General features: G+C 38.1%; 2 protein-coding genes across 2 annotated transcripts in view; both read right to left on the bottom strand.

Moving 5' to 3' along the window:
• Positions 1-20,782, bottom strand: part of Octbeta2R (Octopamine beta2 receptor) — a 275,176-nt gene that overhangs the window by 78,842 nt on the left and 175,552 nt on the right. The gene's annotated exons all lie outside the window — the stretch shown is intronic.
• On the bottom strand, positions 3,352-15,713 carry LOC141447604 (uncharacterized). Its single transcript, XM_074115315.1, has 2 exons — positions 15,317-15,713; positions 3,352-3,930 (listed from the first exon to the last, which is right to left on the bottom strand). Exons 1-2 carry the CDS (start codon positions 15,501-15,503, stop codon positions 3,485-3,487), a joined length of 633 nt encoding a protein of 210 aa, XP_073971416.1. The 5' UTR covers positions 15,504-15,713; the 3' UTR covers positions 3,352-3,484.

The following is a 20,782-nucleotide window of genomic DNA, read 5'->3' as shown; positions in this document are numbered from 1 at the left end:
CAACTAACCGAACTTACCAGAAAGCTGTTGGCTCAACGGTGGCAACTCTCCAAATGTTCTGAACATGGCTTCTCATAATTAAAAGCATCGAGCTTTCCTAAGAGAGTTCTAAGAAGAGAGAGAGAGAGGAACCGTCTAGACAGAGGTAACGACACCCTGGTATCCCCAATGCAACTCTCTTCAAATCACTTTGCCCCAGTTATTCCAATGTTCCGCACCCAGATTTAAGAAAGTTTCGGAAGGTTCTGGAAAAGGTATTCACCACTTTGACCCTGGTAAACCATCCTGGCTCACTGGAAGCGTCTCAAGAAACTGGGAACAACATCCTGATTTTTCTGAACACCACTACTCACCCAGGAGAAGGTATAACCTGCAACCTGTTGGCTGAGCATAACAGAAATTTACTGGGGAAACACCAAGTTTCATGAATTGGCGGTACAAGAACTGAGTATTCTGTTTTTCTCTGGAATGGCTGCAAGGATCTTCAGGGATTTCAGGACTTCTAAAAGGACGAATAATAATAATCCTGTGGAATACTTTAAAATGTGGACCCGTAAAAAGTTCAGGGGACGGCAAGGATGACCTGGACAGAGGCACCGGAAGGGCTAGTTTGGAGTGAAAATACGAATAAGAAGAAGAAGAAGATCTGGATGAAATGAAGGAAATCAAAGAATCAAAATTTCGATGAGTACCAATTTCATGATTTCCTTTCAAAGTTTAGAAAACTCGTAAATTGTTAACGATCTTGTTTAAAAAAAAAAAAAACAAAAACAGATAGGCCCTAAGAGAACATCTCATAAACCCGAGTTAGAAGTACAACATTGGGGAGTCTGATCAAAAGCTTTATCAAGAAAAAGCTGACAAGGATGGCGAATAACTCGAGTTTTCCCGATGGCAACTTTAATAATAAGTAAAGAGGTAACAAGGCAATAAAACTGGGTGTATATATAGATTGCCGGTCCAGGGCACAGCATCCAATACGCATTGCCTCTGAAATACGTCGCATAACCTCTCGCAGCAATAAAATCTTCTTCTTTTCCCCCCTTCTCTCACTACTTCTGCTTTAAAAACTTCATAAAACCTTTAACTTTATCGCCCTTTTAGGACCAAATTAATTTATTATCTACCTCAACTTATATCTCTTTTGGTACCTGTAAGCTGGGTACCAGTATATTGGTGTATTTATTGCTATACAATATAGTTAACTTGTATATTTTATTACTTAGTACGGATATAGAGGACATTTTGTATGTGTTTTCTTAAAAATTAATTGTTCTTTAGAAAGAAAAACAGCAAAACATTACAAAGTATTTGTTTCATCGTCTTTGACAATGCTAGTTCTTCAGTAATCTGGGCTGATTAAAGTAAAGGATGTACGGCCATTATATTCCTAATCGGAAGCGGAAGAGAGCATCATCTTCATCATCAAACCAGCTGAGAGCCGACGAAGCGTCATACGAGATGTGGCAAAAGTTCAGCTAAAGTCAAACTTATATATATCGTATCCGGTAGCCTAGATTAGATTAGACTAGGGCGGCCTCAAGGCCTACGCCACTGCGACCCCTGTGGATCTATTGTGGTTCCCCTTCTCTAGAGGTCGCCCTCCATACCCGTCCGTATAATCAGACTCTTAATGCTAGAGAGCGACTCTTGGGTAAAGCTCTCAGGCCTTGGTTTTTCCTCCCCCGAGAAGTAACATCCTTAGCTAGGACAAGCCCCTCACACAGACACAACACGTGCAGAGTGCCGTTTCCTCCTCTTCCTGACAAAGGCTATCATCCGCCAGGTGCCCATACGATGCATGTGTTTTCTGAGCCTGCAGTGGCCCAGTTAATAGGCCTCAATCATCCTTATAGCCCCACGCGGCCTTGACGGATTAATTCTGCAATCAGCCTCGGCGAATAGCCTTTAATAAACTCCTTCGCCTGTTTCTGCCCCAGTGATGGCAAGCCACCACTCCTGAACCTACTCTGCATCCATAAGTTAATGGTCGCAGTTTTAACACACTTCGGAACCCCAAAACAGGGCTCTGCGAAGTGTCCCGCAGAGCCTTCCCGGGCCAATAAATCTGCCGCTTCGTTTCCTTTGTTTCCTACATCCTGAATGACCAGGACCTTATTTTGTTCACTAATTTCCTTCAGGGCACCCAGATAGTCCCAAACCAGCCTTGAGTTGACCTGGTAGGAACTAATAGCTCGTAGAGCAGCCAGACTGTCCGAGAAAATTAAGACCTTAGAATTCATAATTCCTCGCCCACTAATCTCGGTAGCGCAGAACCTAATTGCAGCTAGCTCTGCCTGGAAAACTGTAGCTTCTACTGTATCCGGTAGCCTAGCGTGGTTATTTCATTTAGGTGGACTGTAGCCGGCGTTAACATTCAATAAATATAGGATTTATTTGTTTAATGGTCATAAAAAATTGAAGAGCTTTGCTGTTGAAGGATTCCATTTAAAATTTCAATTTAGCCGAGTAAAAGCAAATAAGTTTTTCAATTTCTTGACCGAAATACAAAAAAAATAATTGTTTGTCCAATTCAAACACTAACTGAGCAATAGCAGGAGGCTGCAAAAAGCGACAGCCTTTGTTGTAATTCTTGAACGACCAGGCTTCGTTCGTGTTTCGCAGTTCCGTGGTTCGTGGCTTTGTTTATTCGTAGGAGGGCATGATTTGAAAAACTTGTAAAGCTATTTTTACACATACATATTATTAGGTAGTAATTCTAATTTTCTGGCGAAATTTGGGGATAAATTTGAAGAGAGGACGACATACTGGAAACATATCGGAGAGAAGCGCATTATTCAACTCATTCAAAGAGCGCTGGAATATCGCCGTTACAGACGTATAATACAACAGACAAGAGAAACTTATTTTAACTTGAAGCTGGCGATAAATTTGCCGAAACCTCGATGTAAGAAAAGATTACTTACAACATTCCAAAAAAGAAATGAAGACTATGAAAAACTATTTTTTTTTTTGGAAATGCCGTTTTTGGCATAGTTTTTCTCAAAAACTAATCTGCGTTGTTGCGAAAAACTAACACAATTTTAAAAGGGGGATATGTTTTCTATTTTAAAGGAAATTTGGGAATTTTAACTTTATAGGAAAAGAGGGAAAAAATGGTCAAATTTTGGTGATTTTCAACGTTACGCTCTTTCGTGCAATTTTCGAAGATCAACCCTTATACAGCTGTCCTAAAGGACCATTATAATAATTCGTTTGCTGGTTACAGCTGCTGCGGTCTACAATAGGGGAAGAGCTGTCTTGTTTCATTTCCGTTCCAGGGTATCAGCTTATAGTCGGCTGCGGTAGGCGGAAGTACGTAGCATTTAGTGTACCGGAAGGAAAAGCGTATTGCAATTAGGACAATTTTATTTTTACAAAAACAAAGAAGACTGCACATACAATAAAACAAATACACTTGTTTTTACACACACAAACACACATTTACAAAACGAGACACTTCCGGGCAGCCAAATACCAAATCTCAGAAGGGGTCATGATGCGAATTGGCCCACAAGCGCATCATCCGCACATACTCATTACTTTCCAGATAGGTCTGCTGAATTTTCTCCCGCAGTTCGTCCAACTCTTTAGCCAAACATTCTACTTCCGCCGAAGAGCGCTTTTCTTTCTCCAACAAACACTTCATCTCTTGGCACAACTTTCGCTGACTTACTTCCGAAGAGAAGGCAACATTCTCAGAATATTGTTGTTTTTGTGATCGTTGCGCTTGACGTAAATATGATGATGATACACTTTGATTGCAATCTTGCTGGTGCTCTTGCTGTAGTTCATGACGTTTCTGGTTTTCTTGTAGACGTGATGGTGGCATCGAGCTATATGACCATTTCCTGTTACCAAAATTTTCTTTATATTTCATCAATTGTCTTCGTAATTTACAAGTGGCAAAAAGTTCTTCTCGTCGGGCTTCTGGATGTTTGAAGGCAAGTTTTATTCAAAATTTTCCATCATCAGCAACAGGACATACGAACACAAAAATATTAATTTAAAAAAAAGAAAAAGGAACGTTAAAAAAAACTAATTTTATTAAGAACAACATCTTATACATAAGAACAACGCTTTCCCCGCAAGGAAGTGGAGTAGCCACTTCTTCAGGATCTAGGCATCCCTATGGGTGTCCCAGCCTAACAATAAAAACAACACCCACAATGGCGCCAAAAACTTACCCACAACAAGCTTTCAAAACCAGTGCCATCTAATCCAGATATAACTTCCTGCCGTTTTCCATCTCCAATTTGTAATTTTAGTTATATATTACATCCTTATTAATATTTAATACGTGGTGTCCATATTCCTTACCAGAAATGTACTTTACAGGAAACTTTATTTTTTTAACTTTATTTATGTGCTGCGGACATACGCCATGGACAAGGACCAACATACAGACCAATTTGTAAAACCGCTACTTTGTTCGCAGGAGACTTCAAAGCGAATATTTTCGGTGAAAAGTAATGGGAAATTTGTTGCCAAGTACAGTAAGAGGAAGTACAGAATTTCAAAAAACTTGTTCATGCCTTCGATCGTACATCCGGTTCAAACGGAATACGATACCTCAAACTTAAGCCTAGAGAGATGGTTCTTCTAATGAACTTAAGGACCACTGTTTATGTGGAACTGTTCGTAGCTGGATGTCTATACTTAGTAGTGAGGTGCCACGGTAGCCGAGCGGCTAAGAGGCTAGACCTGCAAAGCTAATATGTATTGTGGTACTGGATTCGATTCCCGGTCTTAGGCCTTCGATTTTATTTAATGGTTAATAAAAGAAATTTACAGTAAAGTATGTTTGCTAGTCGCCTCCGTCCACGACACCTAATTGGTAGTTGGACGTTAAGCCCCGCCTGAAAAAATAGGCGATTACTTTACTTACTTAGAAGTGATTCCAGCAATAGAGTCTTTCAAGCCGAATTAGTTCCTAGCGCTGAAAAGCTCGCCATTTTGAAACCCCCAAAAGAAATGTTCTTTCAGAAGTCATAAAAATCTCATGAAGTTTTAATAATGCATCCCATCAGTTGCAGCATCACAACCTTGATGACCTCCAGCACTGATGGGACTAACTCTATCTTGCTTTACGCTATGTCTGAATGAAGAGAACTAAACCATTTTTCACATCCCGGTTCATCTTGACTCTACCTCATCAATTTACCCGAAGATTAAAAAAATTAGTCTGTAACTGTGGCTTCATTTTTTCCCCCAAGTCACCAACCCTTTCAAGCATTTAAAGTCATTAATTTTTAGAAATGTGACAGGGTGAATCTATGTGTGCTTATTTTTGTTCCATGCAGAGTAATCCATTAGATTAACGGGTTCAACGAGAACAAATTGGAGGTGTAAACAAGTTTTATAATTTTTACAAATGTTTCGCGTTGTTTCTAAAATCCCTTACCATTAATATCTTGAGAAGATTTAGTCCTTGTTGGTGTTAGAGAAATCTGTAACTTTTAATTATCTTATTGCTCTTCGTAAAACAGAGTATTGTAAATGGGCAATATTTTTTTTTTCTTTAATTGCATTTTAAGACGCTTCAACATCTACAGTCAATGGCGCCCGGAGCTATACACAGTTTCTAGACCGCATTCACTCATTATTATATAAATCCTGTCCATAATCGGATAGTGAGCTGTAAGAAGCCCCTAGAAAGAGAAAATCTAGGGGCCAGCAGCTGGATTCGAACCCACTTAGCTGATCCCTTCCTTGAGAAGGCCGTATTTGAAAATTTCCACCGGAAGTCTTAAAGAAGTTTTAAAGACCCTCTCCCCTGTGAACTATACCTGAAAATTATTTTTATAATTTGATCTGCCAAAGAGGATGTGCCCGTGAGTAGCATACTGAAGGGCGGAAGCTCTGAGAATGTTCAAATTTGTTCGGCCGTGCCATTAAAAGTTTTTTATGGTTCTTGAGTAGGCTAAAAATGCAGGAACACATCTAGAAGTACTCCTATACTTCTTGTTCCGGGGTGAACATTTTTGAGGGCAACACTCAGACTGGACCATTCACGACTAACTGACCTAAAACTGAGCGTATCCTTTGACCCTTCAATCTCCTTTTAATCCCTTCAGAGAGCGCCAGTTTTGGCTGACTTTTCTCTATCTGCAAGTGGATGCGGATTACTAGTGGGCTACTCCCTTCTTGCTAAGGCAATGACGTATGACACATTTTGCCGGATGTACAACATTACAGGAAGCATATAAAAACAATCTGCTGCTCACACTCACACGACTCTCTCTCAGTACATTAAATTCGAACTCCTAATTTCCTAAACATATCAACTCTACGATCTGCAAAACCAAACGGCCTCCTACCTAAACAATGCTTTAGAGGGTTGCCCTTTCCATTTCTGCAGAACTGCACTAAACTATTTTTTATAAACAAATTATTATCAATAAAAGTTATGGAACGATCTGCATTTAAAGTAAATAGGAAGTTTGGAGAAAATCATTTGAACTATTTTGTTGCTAAATTTCCATCGGGAAAATTAGGATTTATTTCCGCAAACCTGGTAAGAGAAAATCTCATCAATTTTTAAAATTGTAAACTCCCTGGAGTGCAGGAACTCTCTTTATACAAGAAGTTAGTTATACAATGGAAAAGTAATTAAGAAAGATATCGTTCTATAGATAGGAAAAGTTGGACCCCAAATGGGGAAAATCCCATCGGGATAGAGAGGGAATACAGGGGAGAGAGGCGTATAAAAAGAGGGCAATGAAAATAAATTGAGTGGGGGGGGGGTCCATTGAGATAAAACGGACTGCGATATGACCGGGAACAATCCAACCCAAATGTGGGAAGGCCGTTCAAAAATACGTCTCTCGTACCCACAAATGGTCCATATCTCCTCCTTTCGGACGGGAGATTGCCCGTCCCCTCTGGGCATACATCGTCCGTCCCTTCATCATCCCTCGTCGGGTCCGGTCTTCTCTTTTTATGTGTCCCAGAACGTCCTGCGATGTGAATAGTAACTACGCTGGAGGCGGCTGGGATCCCAATATGAGCCAAGCTCCCTCTTCACTCCTCCTCTTTACGAGACTTACATCAACTTTTATATTTTTGGCAGAGAGAGAGATTATAATCTGGATATACATTAATAAAACTGATCGAATGTCCTCGCTTATCGATATATTCAATCTTATTTAACCATTCCATTTATCGTAGTTTCATTTCTAAATGATCGATTGAATACATGGAATGAAACACCCACATTCGACATGATAAAAGTGAATTCAAATACTATTAATTTGTGTAGAAGATAATGAAAGAGATACATATGTGCAGTGTTTAGTAAGTCACAATCTGAACTTACTTCCGGTTGCAGCTATTTAGGACTTCACAAAGCTATGAGTTCCGTCCTAGCATTCTTGACGTACATTGTAGACTAACAGACGACCATCAGATTAAAAAAAAAACAATAAAGAATGTATTTAGTTCGGTGATAACTTCACAAACAGCGCATCGACGGACTTACCTAGTCGCAGTCGACTTCCCCCCCATAATTAATAAATTTTATTAAAAATCTGTCGATTTTTTTTTATTAAATTCGATCTCAATTCTCAATACTAGATCCGATTAATAGGTGAAAACGTTCATGGTCTATCCTAGTAGCCTTAATATCGCCTGTTTTGCTCCCTACCTGTTCACCTAAGAAATCCCGATAGAGCTAGAAAGCAATCAATTACTGTTACACACGTGCACCCATCAACTTGTTACAAAATAAACGTGTTTTCTGTAAAGGAAGTCAATTTGTGTTACAAAAAAAAACAAAAAATTGTTTGGAAAAAAGAGCTACAATGTTTAGCTTTTAAAAGAGGAAAAGTAAAAAGAAAAGCTGTGGTTAGAGAGGAATGGAGGAGTTTTCACGATATTAATACGCCACACAAGGAGAACATGAAACATATAGCACGGTAAAAAGCCCCGGAAAATAATAAAAGAAAAGCGAAAGGTGCACTTTTCACCAATAAATCACTGCCCTCCCCCCCCAAAAAAATATATTCGAGGAAAACTTAACATAATTTTCTCTATCCTCCCTATCCTTATGGCTTACATGATTTAAGGAGTAAGGAATTTCCCAAATTATCTTGCCTCCTTCAAGTAGAGTTTAAGGGTCTATGAAAATGATGGGACTATTTCTTACATGCTTGTGGAAAATTTGATAAAGTTTATCGCATTGGGTTTTCATGTTTTCTCTGTCTAGACATCTTTCTTAAACTGATTTACATTCTCTCGTTTCTCCAAACGATTTCACTTGAATATTGTATAGTCATTGCACTAATGCAGTTCTATTAATTGTAAGAAAGTAATTAGATTAGATTAGACTAGGACGGCCTAAAGGCCTACGCCACTGCGACCCCTTTGGATCTATTGTGGCTCCCCTCACTTTAAAGCTCACCCTCCAGACCTGTCCTTTTAATCAGACTCTTGATGCTGGAGAGCGGCTCTTGGGTAAAGCTCACAGGCCTTGCTTTTTCCTCCACCGAGAAGTAACATCCTTAACCACACGAGCCCCTCACATTGACACAACACGTGCAGTGCCGTTTCCACCTCTTCCTGGCAGAACCTACAGAGGCTATCATCTGCCAGGTGCCCATGCGATGCATATGTTTTCTGAGCCCGCAGTTAGGCCCACTTAATAAGCCTACAATTATCCTTATAGCCCCACGCAGGACTTGACGGATTAATACTGCAGTCAGCCTCGACGAATAGCCTTTAATAAACTCCTTCGCCTGTCTCTGCCCAGTGGTGGCAAGACACCACTCCTGAGACCTACTCTGCACCCATAAGTTAATGGTCGCAGCCGTAACACACTTCGGAACCCCAAAACAGGGCTCTGCGAAGTGTCCCGCAGAGCCTTCCCGGGCCAATAAATCTGCCGCTTCGTTTCCTTTGTTTCCTACATCCTGAATGACCAGGACCTTATTTTGGTCACTAATTTCCTTCAGGGCAACCAGACCAGTCCCAAACCAGCCTTGAGTTGATCTGGTAGGAACTAATTGCCCGTAAAGCAGCCTGACTATCCGAGAAAATTACGACCTTGGAATTAATCATTCCTCGCCCTTTAATCGCGGTAGCGCAGAACCTAATTGCAGCTAGCCCAGCCTGAAAAACTGTAGCTAGTTGTAGCTAGTAACTGTAGAAGGTAAAGTAATGCCTATTTCTTTTTAGGTAGGCTTTAAGTCCAACTATGTAGAAACAATTAGCAAAACATACTTTAAAAATAAGCAGTTCTTCCACAGACTATTTTAAAAGGAAATAACAACAAATAACGCAGGGGTGACAAAGTGGGTGTTGTTGTATAAATGAAAGCTACCCCCCCACAGTCCGCTTGTGAAAGCCAACAGACAACAACACTGTTTGGGTTTAGACGCGCTCTAGTTGGAAAACCTACAACTAACTAAACTAGCTGAACTTCCCCTCTTTGCTGGAGGATGTCATATACATCTCCACTGGTGCCACCAGGAGTGTCCAGAACAGATATCCACTCTAGAAGGCGAGGTCAAGTACTCTGGACACGAGCTGGGCTGGTTGCCACTCGGCGCAAATCCGGGCTCTGAGTGGACAAGGTTGGCAGCAATGGACTGCGAGTTAGTCCATATCCTACCTGTAAAAGCTTTGGGTTAAAGACTTTTTTTTTTTCTTTTTTTTTTAATTTTTACATTTGTCTGTCAGTCTATAGTTCATGTAATATAACCTATCTCTTTTTTTTGCAGGAAGTTTAGTTGAAATAAGAGAGTGTATGTTGGCAGTGTGGCCAACCACCTTCACAATGATGGGCAGCCTGTATTACAAGAGGTGCTAGTAGTACCAGATGACAATGGCGAAAGTTTCATACACTAACGGAACCTGCCCAGGTCAGCTCTATTATCAAACTGGCCATGCTTTTCAACCAGCTGACTCGACTTTTTTTTTGCTGTCATTTGGATTTTTGTCATCCATAGGGGAGCAAAAAAAATTCTAGAGTGACAACTCACAAGACTTTGTCTCACTACATATCCTCGATAGCGTTATTTAATATAGACAGTGAACCAGTAAGTATTGTCCATAGGCCTACTGTGTTGTAGTACATCTAAAGTGGAGTTCAATGACGTATTGGCCAGCTTCATATTTTCCACTGTTCTTGAGTGACGTCACTTTAAATTTTTTTTCTAAAATCATTACTTTTTTTCCAATAAAAATGTTATTCAATTCAATTCAATTTATTTATTTGTTATAGGGGTAGTCCACCCCACACAAAGGAGCATGGTGGTGTTAAGATACAGATTAATAGAATACAATTATATACAAACCAAAAATCAAAAATTACAAATTGAAAAATGTTATTACTCAGAAAGTTTTAGTCCGAATTCGATTCCGGATGACACGGTTAGAAAAACAGATAAATTTTCTAAAAATGGACACCATTTCGAAGTTATAAGTTATTCTCCAAACAGCCTCAATCTTCCACCGAATGATGGAAAAATAAAAGTAATCGAAATTTTTGAAGAAAACTCTTTAGGCCCTTATGTGATCATTATCCGACCTGGGTGCTGGCCACTTTTCTAGTAAAAGTTCCCTTGTCTAATGTGGGCTTTCCAACGCGGTGTATCATTTTCCAGGATTCCTTTTATCTTCGTATGAGAAATTACGTTTGTTTTACCAGGAAACGTTATACGAGCACACAACAGTGTTAGTTTATCAAGTTTTTGAATTCATTGAAAACTCTTTTAGATGGACCAATAGTCAATTTTAAAGTAGGCTGTCTTTAAATAAGGAAGTCACTTAAGAACAGAGGAAATATGAAGTTGGCCAATACGTCATTGAACTCTACTTTAGATGTACTACACACAGTAGGCCAATGGACAATACTTACTGGTTCACCCTCGTATATATATATATTTTTGGATACGTACATCACACTAAATTTGCACAATAGAGTTAACATCCTGAGAAACGTCCCCAAAACGAATTACCATAAAAAAATTTCCGATAAATAATCCTAGAATCTAGAAGCATGCAAAAGTATAGACGAGTTTTCGAGATTGACTCAATTTAAGGGAACTAGGGAATGCTAGTTTCTGCTAGCAGGACCTTTTATCGGCCCCAAAGGGTCTCCAACTCCGTTTAGGGCATTTCACACATTACCGGTGGATTTCCACGTAGGAATCCAGTACGCTAACTGCTGAACGAATGTTGAAGAAGAGCTGAGTGAAGATGCTTCGAAATTTGGTTAAATACATTACTACACTGCTCGTGTCAAAATTCAGATCACGCCTCCAGTTCTTTGCTAAATACTTTACAGTAATATTCTGGAAATGAGCAAATCTTCTACTCAATACAACTCTAATTTCCAGCGCCCGGAGCCCATTACCCATCATTAATGGCTGTCACATTGATAGACACCATGGCTTTCCAGGAATGCTTTCCAGCTGCACAGCAGAGATCTACATTTCCATAGCACAGATATCAATGCCATCCAGTACACTGTTGATTATTAATGCAGCTTGATGAATATGGAAGCGTTTTGCAGCAACTTAATGCATCATCCAGAACGGCAGCTGCGCCCGTAGAATAATTCCCCTACAACATTATGCTGTTATGTTGAGGCGGAATATGGTAGGCATACTGTCGTGTTATTTAATGGAGTTAATGCACCTGAATGTCGCCTTCAGGTTGATACAAAAGAAAACTGTTTGATGTTCCGCAATTATCGTCATTTCCGGCAACGTAATTATCACACAATATCTAAAGTTGACAATTTTTTTTTCACTTTCCCTTCTTGATGAGTAATCAAAATCGTGTCAAATGTTTAATGTTAAGCTTAGACCGGAAAAACATTTTGAGATTTTTTTTGAGCCTCTCATGAAAAAAAATCACTAAAAACTACAAAAATGGTACTTCCGGAAAGCAATTTTCATGATATTTGTGAATTTTCCTTCCATTCATTCACAGAAATAGCACTTAACCGGAAACCCCGTTTCCTGATCAGACGTATTCTTAATAGAATTCCGCTATATTCTAAATAAAATTTGTAGAACTTGAAATGGACAACGTGTGAATGAGGCAAGAGGATGCGTAACTCTCAAGATCGAAATCGGCTCAGTCAAGTAGCACTTCCGTACCCAAGCTTATTACTTCCGAAATAGATGTATGCATTGTCGAGAGCCAAGTGAAGAGTTCTCGTTCCTAAGGATATGGTCTGAGCCCATAAGTTCTGAAAAGTACTTAAAGGTTCCAAAATAAAAGCTAGGGAAAATGCTTTAATTGTTTTGGAATGAATACTTAGACAAGTATGTTTTAAGGTCCGTAATAACTTGAGTGGGATGAATGTACAGGTACATGTAGTTTTATGGTACAATCTATCCTTAGCCGAGGAAAGGCACGAGAAATGCAAGTTCACACCTGTGTCCTTAAGTGCACGGGGGACTTAAACTGGGGAACTTAAAACTATCTCTGGCTCTCACTCACTCGCCAAAGAGCTCTCTTTATTCACAGTTTAAACTTTATACACTTTGTGCACTTAGCTTAAATACTTTATTCAAGCTCTTACTTCCTTTGCCTTATGAATAGTTGAGTACAACAGGAAAATTACCCCGCTTGGCTGGTGAAAAACCGTCTTACAAATAACTAAGCCGATATACAAGGGAGATTCTTCAAATTTTAGCAAGCTTACCGAGGTAGTAGCAAGCTTTTTGGAGAATAAACTAAAGGAATTACTCTCAATGAGAACGTTTGCAAATTTAAATGCTTTCAAAAACCCCTCTTTCATCATTACAAACGCTCAACAGATTCAATAAACTATGGACCGTAACGTGGAAAAACAGTATCTCTTTTAAGTCTGCACTTTTTCCAGATAAATGCTTTACAAAATGGAAAATTGAAAAGCACTTTAGCAGCCCGTTGTACTACTTAATAGCGTGTTACAGTAAGGTGGATAACCCTAGTCTGGCAATCTATCGTCATAAGAAGTTTTATCGACGGAAAAAACAGTCACGTATTCTTGGTTACACGAAGGAAATGGCGAGAAAAACTAAAGCTTTCGGTAATTATCGCAATTCTCATTGGCAAAATTTTCCTAAAACTAAACATTAAAGTGATTTTCACAGCAGGAAAACAAGACTGGCGCCATTTTCCTAAAAAAACCTGAAGATAAATATTAAGACTTCCTTTTATCTTATAAATTGATATTTACATTTAAATTTAGATTATCGAAGCTCCTGAATTTCAAATTTTTCACCAAGTGAAGCTGATACAGTGTCGAAGGAAAAACTAAGCGTGTTAAAATTAGAAATGAAACAATAAGGAGCAGCCTATGAGATGCAACCCTTCGTAACCAAGTTGGAGAATCGGCAGTTGAGGTGGTTTGGCCACGTCTGCTGAGAGAAGTGGAGAGGAGAAGATTAGGTGCTTGATGGAGGCCAAATCAGAAGGCCGCAGACCAAGATTGGGCTATTTAGACTACATCGAACGATTGGCACAAAAGTGAGGTCAGACAAGGTCATCTATCCGATGATTGGCAAATAATAGAGAAGAGTTCGTCCGAAGGTTAAGAGGCATAAGAGGAAAGACAAAGAAGAAGAAGAAGAAGAAGAAGAAGAAGCTGATACAACATGATACACATACCTGTAAATACATAATTAGTGTGAGGAGGGAATTCACCCAAAGGTGAAACTCCCAAAGAAGAGCCATTATTAAGTGCACTGGCACTTACTTCGATAAGAAGATCACAAGGCCATCGGCGCTTCAACCATCTTGGAGGATTTCCTAGCAATGTAGCAAGTTGGGAAGCTGCTTGGAGCTGGGCAAAACGTGATCTTGCAGCTTCAAAAACTTAGAAAACTTTGGAGATCTTCTGTGCTAGGTAGATTTAGAAACAAATCGAGGAGCATCAGCGATTTAGAAGGAGCGTTATTGATTGAAAGGATTGGATTCAGTAGATATAGGAAGCATTGGCTGAGCCCCAAAGTTTCATCCCTTATATCCCAGACAGGTTTCACAGTATCATTGTGTAGATAAGTCATTCGTTATCTGTGCAGAAGTCTAGAGAGAAATTCGAATCGTCTGCTTTTAGGGTCTTCAAAACCCATTTTTCGTATACCCCCGCACTTATCGTGTCCAAGTACCCAGGATTGCGAACTACTGCGCATGTACTGATGATGGTTTTCGACCGAACATTAATTAACTCGATCTACTTTGGAATCCTGAGGAAATAGCCCCGTCATTCTAACCCTTGACATTCACCCAAAACAAACTTCCACCCTACAAAGACAAACCCTAATAAACGGAACTGTTGACTGGGACTTATTTCGAGAAACTCTTGACGAAAAACTGAAAAATGTGTCCTTAAAAACTGCGCAACAACTAGACGATAACGTGGCATACTTGACTACCGCTATTCAGCAAAGTATTTGGCATTCTATCCAACGGACTTCACTCAACAGAACTGCACCATTACCTCTAAATCTACCACTACACTTGAGAGAACTGATAACGCGCAAACGTCGCGCAAGAGCTCTTTGGCATCGCACCAGATATCCCTCTCACAAAAGACTGTTTAACCAACTCACTAGAGAAGTGACAACAAAACTAAGTGACTACTTTAACGACCAATTCTCTGTTTATACGCAATCACTCACAACTGAAGACAAATCCCTGTGGACAGCAACCAAAAGAATTCTTAAATATAGAAAAACTTAGACGCCCACTAAGACGCCCGGACAATTCTTGGGCTAAATATGACGAGGAGAAGGCCCAATACTTTGCCGAACATCTTTCTACAGTCTTCACTCCTCATCCCGACGTACAAGACTTACAACATACTGAAAATATTCTCAAAAAACTGGACATCCCACTACAACTTTCACCTCCTCCCAAGCCATTCACTCCTAAAGACATCATGGACGTAATCAAAATGTCTTCCCAGAAAGAAAAGTCCGGGCTATGATCTGATTAATGCTAACATCCTGTTACAACTCTCCAGGAAAGCAATAGTATTTCTTACTACTCTTTATAATGCTGTACTTCGAACCATTTTTAGTAGATAAAAAAGATTTTTGAAATATTTACTACTCGTTGTAAACCAATCCGAGGTTATGTTGGAAAAACCTATTTGTTAATTTAACTTACTGACTCCTGGAGGATTTTAAATGAAGTATCCCAGGGTGAACATCAAGAAGATGCGCTGAACAAAGTAATTAATTACTGAAGAACTTGTAACAAAATACACAATTATTAACAATTGGCCGGAAAATTTCTGATTACAAATTAAAGTGACTTATGGCAGCTAGTCTAGAGTGAGTTGATCTAAACAATAACCTTTGCTACTGGTTACCTTCTAAAGCGGAGAGTGCGCTCTGTATTTCCGCTACTTCCAGCCAATAATGGACGGCGATCGCAGTTGAACTCAATGCTAGTATCACTAGTAAAGGCCCTTTCAGGCGGGTCAACACCGTCTTGAACAAAGTGCGTACACTACAATAGAAATCTATTTCCGGTAGATCACACTTAGGACAAACCATTACGCATTTTTTTTTGGTTGTTGTTTTTGTTGATTCCTACATGTTCACGTTGTTGATTTCATTAAGGTATTTTGTTTCAATTTTGTTCCATTATTACTGCATGGAGAGGTGGGGGGCCAGTCACAACGATGTTTTTCTCTTTAATTAATCAAAAAAATAATTTTTTTTTATCTACTGAAGATGAGTTGGTTTCTATGGTTACTGTAATTTACTGTGTACTGCATATTTCAGCATTTACTCAACATATGTTCACGATAAAACAATTAAATCACTGAGAGATTTTACTACTAATACGAGAAGGATTACTGCCAAGATTAACTGGACCAAGTCAACTTCAACAACTCAGTTGGAAGAGATCTCTCACTTGGTACCTGGAAGAATTGAGATCATCTCAATTTTCTTTTTTTTTAAATAATTCATTTGTTAAGTTACACCAGCGCTACATACGCTATTAGTAACAATGGACAATAACCGACACCACTACAAACTCAATAATTGAGGGGAGAAGTTACCCACCCAGTGATAACACTCCCTCAGTCGTCTCCAGGGTTAGCTACTCTCTTCAGAAGAGAGAAAATCGCGAGGCCCACTGGCTGACTTTAATCGTCTGGGAGGATGATCTGGATGGTGATGAGATGATAAATGGCGGACAAGAGGATTGGAATGAGAGTTCTGAAGAAAATTTTTATAACGAGTTCGTGCAACCTGGACCTACAAACGGAATTTCCAGGTCTGTGTGGATGGTTAGATTTGAAACGTAAAATAGAGCCGTTAACGATAGTTGGAGAATTTTATACTGAAGCGATTGAATTCGTTGAAGATTGGAGCGTTTCGTTGAACCCCACAGTTCAATACCGTCCAGGTACAGTCCAGGCAAGTTTTAGTATAGAATTGTAAATCAGTCGTTTGTTATTAAGTGAAAGTTTTGAACGTTGGTCTAGTAGTCTTTTAAGTAGTCGATAACGTCTGTTAACTTCAGTTCGTTTAAGTCGTGTGTGCGGGTTCTAATTTCTGAGTTCTGAAAACTAGTTTTCAAGGAATGTTCTTTGACTAAGAGCGGAAACCCAAAATCTTAGAATTTCCTCTTTTTTTTTTCTTGGAGGGAGAACGAATAATTTTCACTACAGGAAGAGTTTTCCCCTTTGTGATGGCTGGACTGTTCGGGATGACTCCCAGAAGTGTAAGCTCACTCATTATGCTGGCAATCGTGCTTTACTTTCACTGGAAAAACTCACAGAAGATTATTGACCCAGGGTTCCGTAAAACGAGTCTATTTTCTGGGAAAGCTCGTTGAGAAAAGCACAAAATTTCCTCTTAAAGTGTAACAAAGAGGTGGTTACAAAAGTAAAATAGTATTTTCTTTTTACGGAAATATTTTGATAAAAAAACAAAAAAATTAAGTAGAATTTATTTATGGAATTCGTGAGCAAGAAAATTGTAAAGGAAACAAGATTTTCCCGGCTAGTAATTACATAGTAATTGTGAAGGGAATGCGAGCCAGCTGGGAGGATATTGGCCCAGGGTGGAAATCATATATTAAATAAATTGGATGATGAAAGTAATAAAGTGGGTGTAAGCCGTGTTGGTTGAAGAGAGGAGGCGAATGTAGTCCGCGGGAAGAGTGGCCATGTCTTGGAAAAGAGACTGAAGGAGGTGGAGGAGGCATATAACTGAGACTGAGACTGGTTCTTAGATAAGGGAAACTGAGTCCAGCTTTTTCAAAGACTGGCTGGATGCAATTTACCAGCACATCATATGTGTGTGGCGGTTGAATTCCCGTGGGAGTTGCTTATAGCAGGGAATCCAATATTGTTCCAGCAGACGATCTGCCCTTTGTTCGGCCCGCCCATCACCGCAAGAGTAGGCCACCTCAAGCTTACTGCTAAACTACCTCTCTTCTTTTACTATGTTTCCTTTTTTTATATAATTCACATCATGGACGGTATAGACCAGTGCTTCTTCTTAAACTAGGGGGTGGCGAGAGGAATTTTTTGGGGGCCTAAAGCATAATTGGGAAGCCAGGCTATAATGGAAATCTGAAGACAAACTAAATGAAGAAAATAAACATGAAAAGGGAAGACGGGTAACTCCCATTTTCACAGGAAGCAAAACTAAAGCATTAAGAGCACATCCGGTCCGACAAAATCCACAGAATCTGAATAATTTCATAAAAACGGGAAAATTGCGTTCAAAAACTTTTTCCGCGACTTTTTTTTTTTTGTTTTCACCGTTTAAACGTGCGAGAACTCACTAAGCAATATTAGATAAAGGAAAAACCCGCAAAAGACGAAGGAAAAAGGAAGTTCAAAGTGAAAAAGTTGCCAGAACATTTTGCGAACTCTGTACTAGAACTAGAATGAAACAATGGGTTTAGAATCACGATAAAAGCGCCATTGTTAACAATTTTTTGTATACTCATTGTTTGTAAAGAAAGAAAAAGAAAAAAAAAATCTATAGTTTGGGATATCGATAGGCATTTAAACGGCAACAAAACTGAAACTATAAATGCTTTTTCATCATATACTGTAAAGTTATTGTTGAAATTTCATCGCGGATGAGATACGCTGTACAGCACAAATGATACGTGCGTTATCAAATTATACAGATGTTTACCACAATTGTGAACAGTAATAAAGGAGTGGGGATGAGGTTATGTGTGCAGTCAGAGATGTTAGAATCGATCTAGATGAGTGTTTTATTCTCGTTAGTAGATGCCTTGTATTGGTGTGGATGTATTAGAGTACTGCTGTTGCAGGACAACAGCAAGTGTTCTTGTAGACTGTCTACACAATACCATGTATACACAAACATACACACACAAACTTTACTACATCAACCCTAGAAATGTTTCACTGATAAAACAATGTGATATAATTCGACTTGGGAGTTTTGAATCATCAAAAACACAAACAGTCTACACCAACTGGCTGGCTGACAAACCATTTAAACCTTTAGTTTCCAAAACTTGTAACGACTGGCACAGACTTGTTCAGTTTAGAGTAAACTAAACAAACGCGCCACCTCCATACACACACACAGCCACGTACGTGAGCGTACGTACGATTCTACAAACACAAAAACAAATAATCTTTTGTAGCCATTATCAAAACTTGAATAAAATTGTTTATGCTCGGCTTTCTATGCACAAAAACTATTAAATTACGCATTAAAACATTAACATCAATAAATTACAAATAGGGTTGATTTACAAATATAATTACAAATAGGGTTGATTTATAAATAGGCCAAAAAAGGACACAAATCAATACAAGTACCCAACAAACAATTCATTAATAACTTCATCACGTAATTTCTGCCACTCAAAAACGGGCGAGGAATTTTCAGTAATTTTACTGCATTAAATTTTCATTAATAATGTTTAGAATTAATAAGAAGTCACAAACCCTTATGCTGGCCATTTTCAAAATACGAAATATGTTTGTTCCCCAAAGAGTAGCACACCATTTAAGTTACGTTGATTGCAAGAGAAGGCGTCAAACTACGTATTAATCATTAAATCTATAACAATCGTAAAATAACAGCCCCACGCAAAGAAACATACAAAATAGCTGAAAACGATAGGCCACTAATTTCTTTTACCTACTTTCCTAGAAAATAACAATTATTCCCAATTTTCTGTTCACCCCTACATTAGTAGTTTAGAAAACCAGACAGAAAGCAAGAAATATCTTCTATTTTTCAACATTTTATCGAGAACATTTTTTATAGCATAATTCGATTATTCATTAAATTTAGTAAAATTCTATCGAGTAGAAAACGAGATATTTAGAGTTTGTTTCTACTTTACACAGTGAAATATTTACCTTTAAATATCTTGAAAACTACTCGATAGATTTTGTTTATATTTTACCTGTATATGAAGACTACTTTTGTCTATAATTGTATAAAATTCAGTATAAATCTGTCGAGTAGAAAACGAGATATTTAGAGTTAAAGTTTGTTTCTGTTTCACACAGTGAAATCTTTACCTTCAAATATCTCGAAAACTACTCGATAGATTTTGTTTATATTTTAGCTGTATATGAAGACTACTTTTGTCTCTAATTGTATAAAATTCAGTATAAATCTGTCGAGTAGAAAACGAGATATTTAGAGTTAAAGTTTGTTTCTGTTTTACCCAATGAAATCCTTACCTTCAAATATCTCGAAAACTACTCGATAGATTTTGTTTATATTTTAGCTGTATATGGAGACTACTATTGTCTATAATTGTATAAAATTTAGTAAAAATCTGTCGAGCAGAAAACGAGATATTTAGAGTTAAAGTTTGTTTCTGTTTTACACAGTGAAATCTTTACCTTCAAATATCTCGAAAACTACTCGATAGATTTTGTTTATATTTTAGCTGTATATGGAGGCTACATTTGTCTATAATTGTATAAAATTTAGTAAAAATCTGTCGAGCAGAAAACGAGATATTTAGAGTTAAAGTTTGTTTCTGTTTCACACAGTGAAATATTAACCTTCAAATATCTCAAAAACTACTCGATAGATTTTGTTTATATTTTAGCTGTATATGAAGACTACTTTTGTCTATAATTGTATAAAATTCGGTATAAATCTGTCGAGTAGAAAACGAGATATTTAGAGTTAAAGTTTGTTTCTGTTTCACACAGTGAAATTTTTACCTTCAAATATCTCGAAAACTACTCGATAGATTTTGTTTATATTTTAGCTGTATATGGAGGCTACTTTTGTCTATAATTGTATAAAATTTAGTAAAAATCTGTCGAGCAGAAAACGAGATATTTAGAGTTAAAGTTTGTTTCTGTTTCACACAGTGAAATCTTTACCTTCAAATATCTCGAAAACTACTCGATAGATTTTGTTTATATTTTAGCTGTATATGAAGACTACTTTTGTCTATAATTGTATAAAATTCAGTATAAATCTGTCGAGTAGAAAACGAGATATTTAGAGTTAAAGTTTGTTTCTGTTTCACACAGTGAAATCTTTACCTTCAAATATCTCGAAAACTACTCGATAGATTTTGTTTATATTTTAGCTGTATATGAAGACTACTTTTGTCTATAATTGTATAAAATTCGGTATAAATCTGTCGAGTAGAAAACGAGATATTTAGAGTTAGTTTGTTTCTGTTTCACACAGTGAAATTTTTACCTTCATATATCTCGAAAACTACTCGATAGATTTTGTTTATATTTTAGCTGTATATGAAGACTACTATTGTCTATAATTGTATAAAATTCAGTATAAATCTGTCGAGTAGAAAACGAGATATTTAGAGTTAAAGTTTG

The sequence above is a fragment of the Rhodnius prolixus genome, unplaced genomic scaffold (assembly GCF_049639745.1).
Source record: "Rhodnius prolixus isolate KJV_2025 unplaced genomic scaffold, Rpr scaffold_7, whole genome shotgun sequence".
NCBI classification, from domain to species: Eukaryota; Metazoa; Arthropoda; class Insecta; order Hemiptera; family Reduviidae; genus Rhodnius; species Rhodnius prolixus.
This window is presented reverse-complemented; position numbering and strand designations above follow the sequence as displayed.

Coding starts and splice junctions, on each gene's coding strand:
- LOC141447604 (XM_074115315.1), bottom strand. CDS start 15,503: ATGGTTTGTCCTAAGTGTGATCTACCGGAAATAGATTTCTATTGTAGT. Junction 3,931..15,316: donor CGCACTCTCCGCTTTAGAAG/GTAACCAGTAGC, acceptor TCAAACATCCAG/AAGCCCGACGAGAAGAACTT.